General features: G+C 43.7%; 1 protein-coding gene across 6 annotated transcripts in view; it reads left to right on the top strand.

Annotated features, from left to right (window-relative positions):
* REEP1 (receptor accessory protein 1) overlaps positions 1-13,474 on the top strand; it is a 60,884-nt gene that overhangs the window by 17,288 nt on the left and 30,122 nt on the right. For all 6 annotated transcript variants that reach the window (XM_083407967.1, XM_083407966.1, XM_083407969.1 and 3 more), the window contains exons 2-3: positions 9,268-9,340; positions 11,589-11,665. In XM_083407967.1, the coding sequence (XP_083264093.1) occupies positions 9,268-9,340; positions 11,589-11,665 (150 nt within the window). The remainder of the gene's footprint in view (positions 1-9,267; positions 9,341-11,588; positions 11,666-13,474) is intronic.

Genomic DNA, 13,474 nt, shown 5'->3' with positions numbered 1-13,474 from the left:
ATCTTCCCGCTGGTAAGCGGTCCCTATTTATCTACTTGCACCCGGGGGTGCTTTCGATCTGCTAGGTTGGCAGGTGCTGGGACCGAACGACGGGAGCTCACCCCGTCGCGGGGATTCGAACCGCCGACCATGTGATCGGCAAGTCCTAGGCGCTGAGGTTTAACCCACAGTGCCACCCGCGTCCCTGATAGATTAATTACTTCTTAACAATAATCTTGTATACATGGTTAGCTGTGTGCGTCTTATCTGTATTTGTCTTAATTTTTGTGAGCCGTGCTGAGTCCCAGTTTTAGGGGAAAGGTGGGATATAAACAAACAAATTCAAATGGTACTGGTAATAGGAAACAGGGACTCATAGCTTAGCTGCAGCTATTGCTAAAGGCTACAGCTGGCACATGCCCCCCAGAACACAAACTGAAATATTGCAGCAGCATTTGTTTAGATGAGAAGTTTACAGCTTCTCTGTGCTGGTTTTGGGGAAGCACAATTTTGTTTTGCCATGAACCTATGAAGAATTTGTTATCCCAGCAGTGCTGTAAACTTAGGAGGCTCTCAGAAACTCAACTACCAAGAGGTTCTACCACCATGGCAACCAGGGAAGCAAAGCTCAGATGGGTTGTGGTGTCATTAGGAAAGCCATGAAAGATTTCTTTTATGGAATTTACTCGGTTTAGTAGGCCGGTTTCCACCGCAGTGGCTATGCAGTCCAGAATTAACTATAAGCGAATTAAGCTAAAGTGTAGAGTCCCAGTCAAATTCAAAACCATGTTATGACACTATTATTTAGAATTTCTCAATGTGGAGAGAGTGCTGGCATTGACCATGGCTCTTTTCTTTTTGTTAACTATATTTTTGCTAACTATATTTTGGTTGAACTTTCCTCATGAGATTGCAGGGCAGTAGCCTTGCTTGTTCTTAGGCTGGCACAGGTAAAATAATATTGTGTATTATTGCTGGAGAGTCTGTGAGAATGCTGGTTTTTAAGAACAGGAATTGTTCTGCTAAAGCTTATCGTTTCAGATTATTGGGTTTCTCTTCAACAAATCCTTTTGCATACATTGTGCTTCTGTATTTTGGTTAACACCCCTTTGGATACTTTCTGATTTAAAGTGCTAAGGGCAAAGGGACTGGTGTTCCTCTTAGCACAGCATCGCAGATGCTTCCACAAACAGGGAGTGGACTTGTAGGAATGCCTATTCAGTGTGTTTCAGAAACATTCCAGTAATTTGTTTAAAGCAAAACGTAATTAAATAGTGAATAATTTAATAATTGAGGAATGTTTAATTAGATGACGAATGCATATTAGCAGGCACTCTAGATTGGTGTTGTGAGCCATAGTAGTAATCGACATCTCTGTTCAAGAAGGAGACAATCTCAGCATTAAGCTTGCAGCTAGAGCAGTGGTGTAGCTCTTTCACATTTGATGAAGCTCTTTGAGGAGGCACAAAACAGACACACACACACCCAGGAAAAACTGAAATGTACCCAAATCGTTTAAATTTTGTTTACAGCTTCTCTTTATTCTCCTTTGGCCCATTTTTAATTGTTTTCCTTACAAGGTGATCTCAGGCAATCGAGGATAGTGTAAATGTGTTGACATAATGGGGCCACATAACCATTCAGATACGTCTACGAGACAACATCACGGAGAACAAAACCTTCACCTTGCCATCCCTCAGAATAGAAGAGGGAATGAATGCCGGTTGCTGTGACACTTTTGGGTCTTGCCATACTGTATTTGCAGTTTAGCATCCAACAGAACAAGTGGGAGCATTGGCCTAGTTGCTTTAACAGTGCACAGTCTTCATCCTCTCCCTGATCACACAGTCTGTTGTGACCCCGCCAAAAGTGACGTGGACACTGACACATAGCGAGTGGGCCAAGATAGGTTGCGAAAGCCATTGATGCGGATTGCAGAGGTGCTGTACCCAGGCCCCAATGCCAGACTTGAACCTTCCAGTCATATTCCCCCGAGAGGCCAACACCTTCACTGCCAAAGAGTTCACCGCAGGCCCTGCTCACCAGAGCAGGCATTGTACTTTGCGGGAAATAGGAGATGGAGTGGTAGGCTCCAAGTGACAAGGCTACCCCTTTCCATTCTCAGGAAGGAGAGGAACATAGGAGGGATAATATAAGCTCTCAGTTGAGTGGGTCTCCTTGGAACAAGTTGTCTGCTTGCTGTGAACTGTCCACTGAAGAACATGTCTTTGGTTGACATTGTTTGTCTAGTACAGTGGTACCTCTGGATGCGAACAGGATCCGTTCCGGAGCCCCGTTCGCATCCTGAAGCGAACGCAACCTGTGTCTGCGGGTCGTGATTTGACGCTTCTGCGCATGCGCGTGACGTCATTTTGAGCGTCTGCGCATGTGCGAGTGGTGAAACCCAGAAGTAACGCGTCCCGTTACTTCCGGTTCGCCTCGGAACGCAACCCGAAAACGCTCAACCTGAAGCATATTTAACCCGAGGTATGACTGTAGTTCATGGGTAGGCAAAGTAAGGCCCGGGGGCCGGATGCGGCCCAATCGCCTTCTAAAGCCGGCCCCCGGACGGTCCGGGAATCAGCATGTTTTTACATGAGTGGAATGTGTGCTTTTATTTAAAATGCATCTCTGGATTATTTGTGGGGCCTGCCTGGTGTTTTTACATGAGTAGAATATTTGTGGGGTATAGGAATTCGTTCATTTCCCCCAAAAGAAATATAGTCCGGCCCCCCACAAGGTCTGAGGGACAGTGGACCGGCCCCCTGCTGAAAACGTTTCCTGACCCTTGGGCTCTAGTTCATGTTTCCTGATCTAGCCTGTGCATTATTAACTGCCTTTGGCATCAATGACTAGGCCACTTTTTGGAGCTGCTTCCTCCAAATCTTTCCACGTGCTCCGCCTCACCAGGATTGGGCACTGCCTAGTGCAAAAAATGTACCCTTTGTTTACTTAAAACACTTGCATGCCACATACAGTGGAACCTCAGTTGTCAAACGTAATCTGTTCCGGAAGACGGTTTGACAACTGAGGCGCGATTGCTGGTCGGCAAATTCCTTTTAAAAAATGGAGAAATGCACCTCGGAAGCTGTTCAACTTCCGAGGCGCGTTCAAAAACAGAAGCATTCACTTCCAGGTTGTCGGCATTTGGGTACTGAATTGTTCAGCTTCCGAGGCGTTCAACCACTGAGGTTCCACTGTATTTTTTAACCCCACAAAACTTTGAGATACAATTGAGATACAACAATTAAGTAGCCAAATCCTTTCACCTCCTTTCACGGTACCCTGAAACAGATTGCCGGGGGGGGTGTGTGTGTGTGTGTGGAAATGCTCACAAGGCAAAATGTCCCCTAATTTAACTCCTTTGCATGGCGACTTACCTCAAGTCCCCCTTGCTTGAGTGCTGTCCCCTTTTACCAGCTACACTCTTTTGCACTTTACCTCATGCTATATTTTCTTTTTTCTTTTTTAAATAAATTTTTATTAAGTTTTGCACAAATATCTCCAATCATACAAATTCCCAATTAAAATATTTTCAGTTTTAGGACTTCCCTCAACTTCTCTGACAATCATCCGTATTTAAAATTTTGTCTACGCATTCCTCAAATTTAGTATCACCTTTTTTTTATCTTAATATCTTAATAATCCTATTTGCATTTTTGCAATATTCCTTATTTTTTCACAAAGCTTCTTTAAAACCCACTAGCGTTGTTTGCTCGTCATATACACTCTTCAAATACTCCGAAATTTTTTTTCCAGTCCTCAATGAACTTGTGATCTCGTTGATATCTAATCCTGCTATATTTTCTCCCTGTCACAAACATTATGCACAAACCGCATACACTGATAGAGGAGTGGGGAACATTTTTCCTCTGAAAGACCAGTACAAATAACTCCCTCCTGAGGGTGCTGTATGTGAGAGAAGTCGCTTTTGAGCCATTGTTACTGTTGGGAAAGCAAAAGAAAATCGCATTGGAGTTCCAGTCACAGAATTCCAATGTAACATGTAGTTTGACTCTTAGAGACATATGTAAACACAGCAGGGAGCACTCCTCACACTTCTTCAATGGGAAACAGTCCAGGGCTTTGCCATATATAACCATTTTCCACAGGGCCTATAAATCCAACTGTCACTGTAAGGCCAAGTTAGTTTCTGTTGTTAGGATAAAGGATAGAAGCAAATGTTAGTTGTCAAACGCTGGAGTCTTATTTTGCAGAAAACAAGAACATGAGATAGCAACAAGCCAAGCTCATGAAGGAGAAAAATGAACTGGAAAAAAGTGTGGTACAGTTATAAATAAGGAGAGAGGGAGAGAGAGAGGTCAGGCTTTTTAGAGGCCCTTTATGCTTCTTTGGGGTGTAAAATTTTATTTAAACAAATGTTTGGGATAGATATTCCACTATTAAAAAAAAGGTAAAGGACCCCTGACAGTTAAGTTGGGCTCATCTTGCTTTACTGGCCGAGGGAGCCGATGTTTGTCCACAGACAGTTTTTCCGGGTAATGTGGCCAGCATGACTAAGCCGCTTCTGGTGAAACCAGAGCAACGCACGGAAACCCCGTTTACCTTCCCGCTGAAGCAGTACCTATTTATGTACTTGCACTGGCATACTTTCGAACTGCTCGGTTGGCAGGAGCTGGGACTGAGCAACGGGAGCTCACCCCGTTGCAGGGATTCGAACTGCCGACATTCCAATTGGCAAGCCCTAGGCTCAGTGGTTTAGACCACAGTGAGGCTAACCGTTCTGAGCAATGTCTCTGCTATGCCACAAACCCTCTTGTGTAACTTTGAATAAGTAAATAACTCTGACAAAACGTTCTTTTATTTTATATAAATTAATGCAGTATAAATATTTTACCACCGCCATGCGTCTACTGACAGTAACTGACTCTGATTGAATTCTGAACTTTACTGACAACCAGGGTGGGAGAGAAAGATATCTTTTTGCAGAACTTGTACCAGATTGATTGTACAGCAAGTATAGCTAATCCGTGTTAAGCCATTTTGAACATGCACCCTTAGGGCAAACTGGATGTGACAGAACTGCCACATTTGTTTGGTCAGATGTGCTTCTTCACATACCAAGTATGAAAAGGAGTGTGCAGGAAATAAGGAGCGGCTGATCCCGTTACCTCGGTGCATTCTGTTTAATAACTTTTCTTCCGCCTCCCTTCCCGGATCAATTTCGGTATTGGAGCCAGGCTGGCGGGAAAGTGCCTGAAATGATGGAGTGTGGGGAGGTCAGGTCAATACCTTCCCAGTCTTGTCAGTGCTAACCCATATATAAAAATAAAGGTAATGGGGGGGGGGATGGAGAAGAGAAAGTGAGGGAGCAAATGGATATAATCCCAGCTTTCTTGGTGTGGGCCAGAGTGCTGCCAAATTGCAACATCAGCCACACTAGTTGTGGGAACATGGTAACCCCAAGGATAAGGTAAAGGGACCCCTGACCATTAGGTCCAGTCGTGGCCGACTCGGGGGTTGCGGCGCTCATCTCGCTTTATTGGCTGAGTTAGCCAGCGTACAGCTTCCGGGCCTTTTCCGCCCATTAACCTTAAATAACCCATTAACCTTAAGTTGTGGCCTTTTCCGCCCATTAACCTTAAATACCATGTCCTGTGTCTTTATTTCCCAAGGGGGGGAGGGGAACTTGCCACGCAAACACGGTTTTAACAATGAGCCCGTAAGTGACTGTGGAGGCCAATTCTGGACCCACACATCCTTCCACAGTGGGGACATTGGTTCCCGGGCAGGAGTTGATCACAATGTGGACAGGAAATGGGAATAATCTGGGATAGCATTGCACTAATGTATCCCTGATGATATGCTTCTGCTAAGACACTAGTAAGGGTACTTACATCAAATCCTAAAGCACTTGAGCCAGCATTACTGAACTGTAGGATTGGGCAACCCATGGCCATAGTTTTTCTAATGTCAAAATTTTACAATTTTTCATAGATTTCATGAATTAAATTTCCGCACAGTTTTTTTTTTGTTTGCCTCACGTTGAAAAGAACCTCATTAATATAAACCTCTGAGGGATGCATCAACAAGAACATCTTAAACACCCTGGAATGGTGAGTTCCAGGATAATATATGGCTTTCTGCTTTATTTACCGGAGTTTGGTCATATTTGGGCATTGGGATGCTGTTTTATTGCACTTACTGCCCAGTTTTAATGCACTTACTTTGTTATATGTTCTGTTCTTAAGTGTTCTTCAGTAATAAGCTATCAGTAGAACAGCAGATACTGAAAAACAAATACTCTTGATCATGGCCATCAGCTGGATTGCTGAAAGCGGTCAGATTCTAGAGCACTCATTAGTTGGCACAGAGCCAGTGTCTTGGTGTGGAGTTTGACCCCATTAAGAAAAGGCATGTGCCTTACAGCCAGAGCTCTGACTACTCAGCCTCTATTAGTGTCTCCATTTTCCTGGACTAAGCTTAAATTTACACAGTCTGTTGGTGACCTCAAGCAGTCATTCAGAGTGACGCTGCCTTACCTGACACAAAGAGAAAGAAGAAATATAACTGTGTGTCATCGGTATGCTGACCCAATACTGAAAGCCACCTAGATAGAGATCCAGGAGACTCAACCGAGTCACACCATCCCTGCCATTACAGGTACTCTACCAGACTGATCAAGGCAGATTTGGTTGTGAATCCTGGCCGGAAGCCAGACGGAAATGAATCTAGACAATCACTTTCCGCTGAAAGCACTTGGAGCTGATTTGCCACGTCAGGCTTCAGCAACTTGGCCGGGAATGATTACTTAAAAGCTGGCCTATAATTCCCTAATACCATGGGGATGTGAGAATGCCTTCTTTAATGGGATTATGACTCCTCCTTGAAGAACAGCTGGTCTTCCTGGTGCAATGCATTAATGAAAGTCAAGTTAGAATTTGACTGATTGCCTTGGTAAGCCTTCAGAAACCAAGATGAACAGGGTCAAGCAGAACATCTGTACATCTAATATATATCTGTAGAAAAGGAGTGTTGGCAGCTTGCCAGGACAGCTTGGTATATAGTAGTGTTCTTCTCCCGATAAGTGCAGCTTTGTGTGTTATCCTTACTTGATCTCTCAGTGGCTTTTGATACCATGGTATCCTTCTGAGCCCACGTAGTGGGATGGGTATTGGACACACTGTTCTACAGTGGTTTTGATGCTATATCCAGGATCAGCTTCAGAGAATAGCATTGGGTGATGGTCTTTCAGCCTCCTGGTAGTTGTGCTGTACGGTAGATTTCTCTCCAGTGCTATTTAACATCTATATGAAGCCATTGGGAGTGGTTATTGGGAGAGATGTCAAGCAAGGTGTCACCAGTATGCTGATAATCCCCAGCTCTACTTCTCTGCAACATCTGAATCAGGTGAGGCTATGCAAGGCCTGAACCAATGCTTGGACTCAACCGAGAACTGGATGAGGACCAGTATCCCGGCAAGACAGAAGCACTGTGGGTGGGTGGTTACTGAGCCAATTACTTATTTGCATGGGGTTGTACTGTCCCGGAAAGAGCAGGTTCATAGTCTGAGGATGCTCCTGAAGGCCCAGGTGACCTCAGTGGCCAGGAGTATCTTCTATCCACTTCAGCTAGTAAGACAACAGTGTCTGGACCAGGGTAGCCTGACTGCTGTCGTCCATTCACTGGAAGCCTACAGTCTGGATTACTGCAGTGTACTCTATATGGGCGTATGCGGGTGGTGCTGTGGGTTAAACCACAGAGCCTAGGACTTGCTGATCAGAAGGTCAGCGGTTCAGATCCCCATGACGGGGTGAGCGCCTGTTGTTCAGTCCCTGCTCCTGCCAACCTAGCACGTCAAAGTGCAAGTAGATAAATAGGTACCGCTCCGGCGGGAAGGTAAACGGCGTTTCCATGCGCTGCTCTGGTTTGCCAGAAGCGGCTTAGTCGTGCTGGCCACATGACCCGGAAGCTGTCTGAGGACAAACGCTGGCTCCCTCAGCCTATAGAGCGAGATGAGTGAGCAACCCCAGAGTCGGTCACAACTGGACCTAATGGTCCGGGGTCCCTTTACCTTTACTTAGTCTATATGGGGCTGCCCTTGTGGAGGGTCTGAAAGCTGTAGCTGGTGCGAAATGCAGTGGTGTGACTGCTCACTGGGGCAGGATATTGTCCACACATTACCCCGCAGTTGAAATAATTGAACTGGCTGTCAATTAGCTACCATGCTAAGTTCACTGTGTTGATTTTGGTGTATGATGTCCTGTACAATTTGGGACCAGGATACCAAATAGATAATCTCACCCCATATATATCGTGAGGGCCTCCTGCAGACGCCATCTTTATTTGGAGGTCCATTCTGCATAATGTAGGAACCAAGCCTTTAGTATAGTAGCACCTGGTCTTTGGAATTCCCTGCCCTTGAAAAATTGAACAGGAGACATCTCTGGAGTCTTTTTGGCACCTGCCGAATCTTTCAACAAGTCATTTCAGCCAAGATCTTTCCCAGTTTGCATCTGCATCTGAATTGTTTTTAAGATAATTTTATCCTTTTCACACTCATTTGCTGCACTGGACACTTGGGAGGAAGAGTGGGATGTACTTTTAAAAGATGAATGAAATGAAAGGAAATACTTTATTGTCACTTGTACAACTTGTATACAGTGAGATTACACAAGCACCCCCCACTCAGCTCTCTTATTCTTAATCCCCCTCGTTTACTGACGCACACCCACCAAACCCGAAAGTCAGTTGCCCTGTTGTTATCTTTTCATTCAGCCGCCTAACAGCACACGGATAGAAGCTGTTCTTTACCCTGTTCGTGCGACTAATCATGCTTCTATATCTTCTGCCTGAGGGCAGGAGATCAAGAAAGTGCCAGCCCGGGTGCGAATCATCCCTGAGATTTTTCCTCACTCTCCTCAGGCAACGTTCTTCCACTATTTCATCCAGCAGATTCACGGGACAGCCCATAATATCTTGTGCTGTATTCACCACCCTCTGTAGGCACTTCCTATCAGTTGATGTCAAACCAGCGTACCACACCGTGATGCAGTATGAAAGGACACTTTCTATTGTTGACCGGCAGAAGGAGATCATCAAATGTTGATTGACATTGTTCTTCAATACTCTGAGGAGAGTATTTAATTTAATTTAATCTGGATTCTACATGTATGTAGTTTTGTTCTCACTGAAAGGAGTTAAACTGAGGCAGGAATTAAGAGTAAAATAATTCAGAGAAAATGTCCCTGAAATGGCCATTACTTCTCAAAAATATACATTTCCCAGTGGCAGAAAATGATCTTTGCTCTTTTCCTCCTCTTCCAGGCTTGTGTTTGGCACTCTTTATCCTGCATATTACTCATACAAAGCTGTAAAATCAAAGGATATTAAAGAATATGTAAGTATCACTTCTGGGATTATCAAGGTAAACCTAGGTTTCTGTTCACAAAATGCCTCCCAGTGGATTTTACCTGGCTCTTTAGGCAGAATGAAGAACTTAACATGCTTCAGAGTTTCAGATTTGATTTCCCTATATGTATATTTGGTGCTAAATAATCAGCGTACATCTTCCACCATTTTGCCTCACCTGAGAAAAGAAGAAATTTTTGTAAAAGCAATTTCTATAGCTAACCTGGAGACTATTTAAAAACACATATGCTAGGTATAAAGTCCCATTGAATGATGCTTTTGCGTAACTCTTGCATAAAATTCCATTAAAAAACAAAAAGTAGTGGGAAGCCTGCATGACGTACATCTTTCTTGTATGCCTTCAACTCCCTACTTAAATGGTTAAATTCTGTATTCCCAAATTCAATTTAAATAGGGTCATCATGGTGGTTTAGGTAATTTATAGAGGTGTATTGGATGTTAACACCAGTGCTGAACACAATGTGGGCAGCCATTTTGTCATTAGTTAAAAAACAAGAACCGTCGATACAGAGTTCATGAACAGTTATTGCCTCTTAATGTTAATAAAATTTTATTACCATGGCCCTTCCCAACTACAGTGAACTTAACTGCACCTCTTAGCATACATTTAGGCTGGTATACCCAACTCTAACCTTCAGATAGCAGGAATTAGGCATTCAGTAGCTAATTTTGTAGTAACCAGGTTTTGGGGTACAGTAAAAAAAGTTTGTGAATACTGGGTGCCGTGATACAAAACAGATATGGGAATTCACTGAAATTGTGATAGTTGTATTTACAAGGCCAGGCTAGATTGAGGCTAAGTAGCTAAGCTGAAATGAATGAATAGCTAAATATTCTCAGTAGTTTACAAGAGAGGGGATCATAGAAATATCGTGCAGTATGGAGGTATATAAATAGCAGGTGTTATGTAATATAAGGACTTATCCTTGTAACTTTTGCATAGCTGTCATTGGAGAGGTTTGGGGTTAATTAGGATTATCATATCCATTTCAGCATAAGAGTGCACAGAGAATATTCAGAATCGCAGACGTGATCGCTTGTGGCACCAACAAATGCTGTGGCCAGGAGCCTTACTCTGTGAACACTTTTTTGGAGATGAGTTGCCTATAGTTTACTCCATCTTGGAGGCATAAACTGTGTTCTGTTAGGCCCACATTTGTAACTGGAGATAGCTCCTAGTGCCCTCTTCCCATTCCATCACTTAGGAATAAATCTAAAGATAATTCAAGACTCTTGTACAACTCTTGAATCACAAGAATGGCCAGGAATGCCTGCACTTTACTGACTCACTTGAACTGATGTATTTGTTATATAGGCACTGCATACAGTTTTTAGATACTTTCTAAAAACAGTTCTAGGCTAATAATGAAAACTCAGGTTCTTAATTTTTAAACAGTGTGAACTAACTATTAAGCTTAATAATGCATTACAAAATGAAGCATTGGTTTGTACAAGTAACCTAGATTGAAATTTGGTTAATGGTGTTAGTTTGACCTCTCCTTCACAAGAACGTTGAAATATGATTTATAAATCTAAATCAGTGCAATTTGAAAAAAAGTTCAGAGTCTCCGTTTCATCTATTTCATTTCCTGTCACTTTCTTGGGTCTTAGGACAAATTCATATCATATAATTAAAGCACTGTTATACCACTGTAACAGTCATAGCTTCCCCCAAAGGATTCTGGGAGCTGAAGTTAAGGGCCCTCACGGAGATACAATTCTCAACACCCTTAAACTACAGTGTGGTATTCAGCTAAGTGTTGCTCACAAGTAGACCCACTGAAATTAATGAACATGACCAAGTTCCATAAATTTCAGTGGGTCGTCCTTATGTAATACTTAGCTGGATTCTCAAGATTCTTCATGTCTGTTAGGGGTACGAGAATGCTCTAAACGTGTGCTGTGGATGTGACCATAGTTTCTTGTGCCAAATGACCCTTGTTCAAATCACTCTTTTTCATTTATTCCAAAGATTAGACATTTTGGTGGCCAAGGCAAAAAAAAATCTGAAGGAACCTGTGCCTTGTTCTTACAGAGTATATAGTAATAAAAGCAATAATACGGGTGCCTCAAAATCTGCCGCCTGAGGTAAACCAACATGACTTGGCCCAATGGTAGAACTGGCCCTGGCCCTGAGGGAATGGAGCCTGGGGGAGAATCGTTAGGAAGTGCCAAACGAACATTTGTTTATAACCATTCTTGTGCTTTATTCCTAGGTAAAATGGATGATGTATTGGATCATATTTGCACTCTTCACAACAGCAGAGACATTCACGGACATTTTTCTTTGCTGGTTAGTATCCCGCTCAGATGCTTCCTTCCCTCCCTCCCTCCCAAAAAAACAAAAGCAGGGAAAAACAAATGTTTTTGAAAGGAGCAAAAGTGCAAGATAATACTAGACGTTGCTCAATAGCACCAGGCACATCAGGTGCTTATCTTAGAAGCTGGACACTTCCTGTCAGAAACGCCATATTAGAAACGCCTGTACCTATTGAGTTAGTTTGTTCTCCCACCCATTTCCCTGTTGCGATAGACGTTTGAGTTTATTGGTGTGGTGGTGGAAACAGTCCGACAAACCACTGCAAGCTGAACAAACTGGAGCTTCCTGTTTGCCTGCTCTTTCAAGCATGAGGTGAAGGCCTCCCAGATGCTGTTGGATTATAATATCCATCAACCTGACTGTGACCATTGGCCATGCTGGCTGGGGTTGGTGGGAGTCCGACATCAGCTGCAGGGCCACATGTTACCCACCCCTGGCCTAGAGGAAGAATATAACAGCCCTGCAGAATGTGATATATTTGATTTTGTTCTGAGGTGCTTTGGCTGTACATTAGGATGTATGGAAATGATTTGTTGGCTTGTTGGCTTCCCAGACCTTTTAGAAATAAAATAAAAAATGTATGGCAGGTCTGCAAAGTCAGTCTTGCACTCGCAGAGGAGAGAGCTATAATTTAGATGTGTTATGAGACTCTGCAGTTGCATCCTCAGCCAAGAAGGCCTGAATTGCTTAGAAGAAGAAAGAGAGAAATGGTGCTGTGAGGAACCTCGTTTTGTTGTTATTTGAGTGGGGATGGAGAACAATATGAAGAGATGACTGGACTTTTGAGATCAATTAAGGGATTCTTGTCGGGAAGTGGGTGGTGCTGTGGGTTAAACCACAGAGCCTAGGACTTGCCGATCAGAAGGTCGGCGGTTCGAATCCCCAAACGGGGTAAGCTCCCGTTGCTCAGTCCCTGCTCCTGCCAACCTAGCAGTTCGAAAGCACGTCAAAGTGCAAGTAGATAAATAGGTACCGCTCCTGCGGGAAGGTAAACGGCGTTTCCGTGCGCTGCTCTGGTTCACCAGAAGCGGCTTAGTCATGCTGGCCACATGACCCGGAAGCTGCATGCCGGCTCCCTCGGCCAATAAAGCGAGATGAGCGCCACAACCCCAGAGTCGGCCCTGACCCTAATGGTCAGGGGTCCCTTTACCCTTTAGGGATTCTTGATTTGTCTAACAGAGTTAAAGATATCAGCAAAGGGGAGGGAGAAGGGGAGAAACTTCTAAAACAGGCATGACCAACCTTTCTTCAGGCAGAGGCCACATTGACCAGTGGGCAACCCTCCATCAACCACGTGGGCATGGCTGAAGCGTGAAAATGGGTGCAGCCAAAACATAATAATAGGCAACGTGGAATCCATAGTTCTCAAAGCTGCCTTCTGAAAGGCTTTCTTATAAGCTGTTTTACACTATTTTAAATCATTTTTGGGTATCCGTCACTAAATTCAGATTTTAAAATGACAAATTTGGGGGGGGGGTGCCTTGGTGGAGCACAGTTCGTGGGTTAGCCACCCCTGCTATAAATGCATTTGGTCCCATCAGCAATTGGCCACATAAAACAACAACCGTGATGCTGCCTTTGAAAAGGAACAGATCGGCACTTTTTCAACAAGTGTCAATGCAGCTATCCAAGAAACTCACTGGCAGTATATCCTCCTCTAGTTCCTGGCTCTCTCTCTCTTGATTAAGTGGAAGGATGGTTGCACCAAAATGTAACTTGGCACTCCAAGATTATTGTTTTTAAAGTAATGCTACCATATTTCAAAACCAATGTAATATACTT

The sequence above is a fragment of the Podarcis tiliguerta genome (genome assembly GCF_965153285.1).
Source record: "Podarcis tiliguerta genome assembly, chromosome: 13".
NCBI lineage: Eukaryota > Metazoa > Chordata > Lepidosauria > Squamata > Lacertidae > Podarcis > Podarcis tiliguerta.
Note: the sequence above shows the minus strand (reverse complement) of the source record. Positions and strands in the feature narration are given on the sequence as shown.